Below are 6,000 nucleotides of genomic sequence, written 5' to 3'. Positions count from 1 at the left end.
ATCAGTTAAAGTAGCACAGTCCTGAATAGCAAAAAATGCCCTGGCCATGAAGGGGGTAAAACATTGTGGAGGTCAAGTGGTTAATGGGCTGAGATATAAACTCACTATTCAGATTATTACTTTATGGTCCTCTGTGTAAGAGGGTGCCAAATACAATTTTTCACACTTTTATTAAAACAGTCTTAATCATAAAAAACACAATCAGATTACAAAAAAGAACCATGAAAAAACATGAGTTTTTATTGGTGTAAATGCAATAGTGACATCTACAAGTGGCACATGTAATGTCACATGTGTGAAGTCATTATAACATCATGGCCTATGTAATGTGCCTTCTGTTATCTCACAGTGTGTTCGGATTTAGTAGAGGCTTGAGTAAAGCCAAGTATCCCATCTTTCTGCATCCTGGATGGCAGAGCAGGAAATGAAAGAACCCGGGAGGAAAACCCAGGCAGCACCAACCACTGGAGAAATTCCAATTGAGCTTTGTTGTAAATCATATGATTTCTAGGCAAAACTTCATATCTGGGATTTAAATATGTGTAATTCCAATATTGCCATACATTTATTGCATAAACACAGATCATAAGAGTGTTTCATCCCTTCTATTATCACTGCAATCTGGACTGCACATGAAGGCAGCGTAATATTCTCATCTTCCAAACATTTCTAAATGTTTACTTTCATCAGTAATTTGATTAATATGCATCCAAAGTGATGGTTCAGCTTTGTGTTTATGTTCAGAGCACCAGAACTATAATTGTTCCCATGGAAACGTCATCCTCTAACGGCTGTACTCTTGGCCACCATCCTATAAGGCAAGTGTTATTGTCCATTTTCATCATAAGCTAATTTAAATATTACTGGATTATAAGAGCTGCAGCAATTTTCCTTTATATATCATAGAAGCTTAATGGTGCTCCTAGTCATTCAACGTGGAGTTGCTTTGGATGCTGCTATCAAGCACCTCTGTGATCCTGTAAAGCAGCCAGTCAAAGCCTATGGCGACCATTTCACACATGTTTAGGTTTGCACTGCCCCCCTGTGTGTGATCCTAAACTATAAGACACAAGAGACTAAATGGGTTTTAGGCCTCCAGGAACTGATGGTGAATGATGGTTGGCCATGAGAGGCAGTATAAAAGTTTGGCCAGATCTCAGCTACCTTTTGTGCACCAGTGGTGCTCCTTTAGAACTGTCTTTCTGCTTTTCTGTAGCCCATTGGAAATACTCAGTGCCAGCTAGACCTGGCCAGTCCTGGCTGTGTTGAGGAGAGTTGAATTGAATGCCATAGACGTGTGCTTTCTGAGTTATCCGCTGTGTGTGCATTCAGTATTGTGAGAGGACGTGTCATCGCACTTTATTCGGCATCTAAAATGAAAAAAATAAACAGAATAAAATCAAGTAAAATAAGTCAGTTTTTTAATGGAATTATTTTACCCGCATTGATTATTTTATCTCATGATAATTTTCTCCTTCATTCACACAAAATAGGTGCATAGGTATTAAAGCCCAATCTTAGGCACCAGCCCCTATTCCCTACCCCCCGGAGTCCCCTCCTGCATCAATATGCACATGCCAGTTACATGAGGTGAAGTCCCCTTGTTGTTGTCCATTTCTCTGGAGCTGGGCAGTCTCTCATGAACCAAAGAGCAGCACTAACATTATGACACATCTTATTCATATGGTAAGGGACTCTAATAGAATACGACCACTGTGGTCGCAAGTGACCCAATTCATTGCTGACACATTCGATTTACTGAACATCTGCTGTTGGGACTGCTGAGAGTAATAGAAGATAAGGTTATCAGCAACAATATGAGATTATTACTTATGCCCCATACACACGGTCGGACATTCCAACCACATAATCTGTTGTATTTTTTCCAACAGATTTTGTCCAAAAACTTGTCTTGCAAATACACGGTCACACAAAGTTGTCGGAAAATCCGATCTTTCGGAACGAGGTGACGTCAAAACATACGACGGGACTACGTAGAGGCCAGTAGCCAATAGCTTTCGTCTCCAATTTATTTCTGAGCATGCATGACACTGTGTGTTGGAATTCTCTACACATGATCGGAAAAAGTCCAATTGGATTTTGTTGTTGGAAAATTTTAGATCCAGCTCTCAAAGCTTTTCCGTTGGAAATTCCAACAGAAAAAGTCCGATAGAGCCCACACATGATCGGATTTTCCGACAACATAATCCGATCAGACTTTTTTCGTCTGAATTTCCGACCGTGTGTATGGGGCATAAGACTACTGTTTTACTATATTAGAAATGGCACTGCTCTTAACTGGATTAAAAGGGATCCTCTCGCATTGACCGCCTGGAAAAGCCTGGTCAATGCCAATGTCACCATGTATAAAATAACGTACGATTCCAGGGGCTGTCCTAAGAAGTTTAATAAAGTTTGGGGAAAATAGATTGAATCTAGGGATACTGTGCAAACTGACATTTAACAGGATTCTTTTGTGACAATAGAAGGTGGGAGTGGTACACATTGTAAGAGATAACTGAGAGATCTTGGTGATGAATGGAGAGCAGCACACAGTACAAGAGTTTATGAAGGAGGTTGCTCTCGGTTTTTTGTTGACTTACTTAAATGAGAACATGTTACTAATGTTTTTTGAATCTTCCAAAAAAAAAAAAATATGATTGAAATAAGCCATATAGATGAGTGGATTTTCATTTCTGGTCTGAAATGATATATTGTTTTATACACTCCAAACTGTACCATGCATTGTTATATTTCTAGACATGTATGTACAATTGGCAAAAAAAAAAACTTTTAAAGGAGAAAATACCTGGTTTATGGCTAGCTAGCTGCCATAACACCGGTATTTTTTATTTTTTTACTGTAGGCTATTCTCTTTCCAGTAAAAAGAAACATTATGACACTTCAGCTCTGTGTCCTGCATTATTGTATGTCAATGCAGGATCCACCCTGCACTTGTCTTCAGGCTTTTGGGTTAAATGGGGCTGGGCGTCATTCAGTTTTGAGGATGAAGGACATCTTGTGGCTAAAACTAGGCTTTTTTGGTTGACACATAGAGATCAAAAAAAGGTACCAGTCTGACTGCGAGGCACAGGTGCACGACTCAAGATTCTGCTTCCTTGACTTCAGTACATCTATTATAAAAAGTCTGCATCACAGTGAAGTTTCAGAATAAAACATAAATATAAAATTACATAAGCCTGAAATACAGCCCCACAGTGGAGCCGAAGCATTTCAGACAGTTTAGCCCCAGTCATATCTACCCGCTTAGATCTGCAGTACTCCATTAAATACATCCCTGACCAGAAAACAGCAGGCAGGATTACAATCTATGCCAATTAAACGTGATCACAAATAACATGCAAAGAAAAAGTGGCAAAAAAAGATACGTGAGCAAGGAAAAGGCTTAACCACTTTCAGACCGGACCATTTTGCTGGTAAATGACCAGAGGTCTTTTTACACTTTGGCACTGCGCTGCTTTAACTGGTAATTGCGCGGTCATGCAATGTTGTACCCAAACGAAATTTGCGTCCTTTTCTTTCCACAAATAGAGCTTTCTTTTAAAGGTATTTGACTGACTCTGCGATTTTTATTTTTTGCGATATAAACGTAAAAAGACCGCAAATTTTGAAAACAAATGATATTTTCTACTTTTTGTTATTAGAAAAATCCAATAAACTCAATTTTAGTCATACATTTAGGCCAAAATGTATTCAGCCACATGTCTTTGGTAAAAAATAAGTCAATAACTGTATATTTATTGGTTTGCGCAAAAGTTGTCACATCTACAAACTAAGGTACGTTTTCTGGAATTTACGCAGCTTTTAGTTTACGACTGCCTATCTCATTTCTTGAGGTGCTAAAATGGCAGGGCAGTACAAAACCCCCCCCAAATGACCCCATTTTGGAAAGTAGACCCCCTAAGGAAATTGATAAGTGGCATGTTGAGCCCATTGAATATTTTATTTTTTTGCCTCAAGCGATTAAATAATGACAAAAAAAAATTTTTTTTTTTTTTTTACACAAAGTTGTCACTAAATGATATATTGCTCACACATGCTATGGGCATATGTGAAATGACACCCCAAAATAAATTCTGCTGCTTCTCCTGAGTACGGGGATACCACATATGTGGGACTTTTTGGGAGCCTAGCCGCGTACGGGGCCCCGAAAACCAAGCACCGCCTTCAGGCTTTCTAAGGGCGTTACAGTTTTGAAGGCCATAAAATGCCAAGATGGCACAAACCCCCCCCCAAATGACCCCATTTTGGAAAGTAGACACCCCTAAATTTAGGGGTACACTAGTGAGACTAGGTAATAAATGGCGGGTGCCCTGAAACTATAAAAAAAAACTAACCAACCAGCGTCACCTGTAACAGTTATATGGTGATCACTGGTGAAAGGGTTAACTAGGGGGCAATCAGGGGGCTTTATGCGGTAGTATATGGGGGTCCCTGGCGCTATAAAAAGCTGCGGCGAACCTAAATACCTACCTGCCTAACTAGCGTCACCTGTGACACTAATACAACGATCAGAAAAACGATCGCTTATTAGGCTGGGTTCACACTGGAGCGATGCGGGAACGCCACGAATCCACGGCGGGTTCCTGCATCGCATGCCTCCCGGCGGCAGTTCACACTGCCCTATGCGAACTGCTGGGAGTGTCAGTGAAATGTTAATGACACCCCCAGATCAGTTCGCATATCGCAGTGCGATCTGCAAACTCGGATCGCATGGTGTGAACACCCATGCGATCCGATTCTGCTGCGGACCAAAAAAAGGGTCCCGTGCGAATTTGCGGCGGGTGCGGCGAATGGCTGAACTCGAATCGCAGAGATCGGATGTGATTTGCACTGCAGTGCGGTGCGAATCACATCCGTTCTCATAAACCGCTGCAATGTGAACCCAGCCTTAGTGACACTGGCGACGGGGGGTGATCACGGGGTTAAACCTTTATTGGGGGGGGTTAGGGGGGTACATTAGAACTAAAGGGGGCTAACCCTAACTGCCCTAACAGTTATTACAGTCACAAATGACACCAATGCAAAAAAAATTAAAATAAATGCATTGGTGTCACTGTGACTGGGGGGGCAGGGGTAATTGGGGGGGTGATCGGGGGGTAAAGGGGGGGTGTGAGTGTGCCTGGCATGTTCTACTGTGAAGTGTCGTGTTGGTGCAACTCACCGATCCTCTCTCCTCGGTGTCGGAACGAAAAATACCGACACAGAGGAGAGATTACATCACTTCCTCTCCTGTGTTTACATTACAGGAGAGGAAGTGATGTCACGAAGGATTTCCATTCGTCGGGAGCGATCGCGAGGGGGTGGCCATGAATGAATGGCCGCCCCCTCATCCCGGATCGCTCCCGAACGAATACCGACCGCCGCAGGCACCGGGGGGGGGGGGCCCGATCGGGCCCCCCACCCGCGGGAAGGCAGGGACGTACAGGTACGCCCATATGCCTGCCCGTGCCATTCTGTCGACGTACATCGTCGTGCGGCGGTCGGCAAGTGGTTAAAAATGAACACAAGCCAATAAAACCATTCAATACAGCAACCTAAACTTAACCCTTATAAGCAAGGGCTTTTTTACTCAGAGAATAGGTGCAGGAACTCCCCCTTTCCGAGACATCCATTGTCTCCGCCCCTACCCACCTCGAGCCCTATTCCTTGGTTCCACCCCCTACCCACCTCCCAGTACCGCACCTTTTAAAGAATACAGAGCCACGTATAATTTTGTGGTGCTCAGTAATTTGTATGGAATTTGGTAATGATAGCAAGAAAAGCAGTAAAATGGATCCCCTGCAGCCATTAACAAAAGAGCCCCACGCCAGCAACAATAGATCCCCCTACCAACAATGGATCATACGCAACAACATTTCCTCTCTACTAACAATAGACTATTGGCAGCAAACAACAGATCTCCCTCAGCCAGCATCAATAGACTCTCCATCAGTCAACAACAATAGATCCTTCCCTCAACAGTAGATCTCTCCCAGC

The 6,000-nt window shown here is 42.7% G+C and overlaps 1 protein-coding gene across 1 annotated transcript in view; it reads right to left on the bottom strand.

The window, feature by feature from the left end:
- Positions 1–217: 217 nt before the first annotated feature.
- Positions 218–6,000, bottom strand: part of HIP1 (huntingtin interacting protein 1) — a 174,165-nt gene continuing 168,382 nt past the window's right edge. Inside the window, exon 30 of the mRNA XM_077480445.1 lies at positions 218–1,370. Coding sequence (XP_077336571.1) covers positions 1,360–1,370 — 11 coding nt within the window. The 3' untranslated portion in view covers positions 218–1,359. The remainder of the gene's footprint in view (positions 1,371–6,000) is intronic.

This window comes from Lithobates pipiens, unplaced genomic scaffold, assembly GCF_037356315.1.
Source record: "Lithobates pipiens isolate NorthernLeopardFrog02 unplaced genomic scaffold, aLitPip1_a1.2 Scaffold_16, whole genome shotgun sequence".
Lineage (NCBI taxonomy): Eukaryota > Metazoa > Chordata > Amphibia > Anura > Ranidae > Lithobates > Lithobates pipiens.
This window is presented reverse-complemented; position numbering and strand designations above follow the sequence as displayed.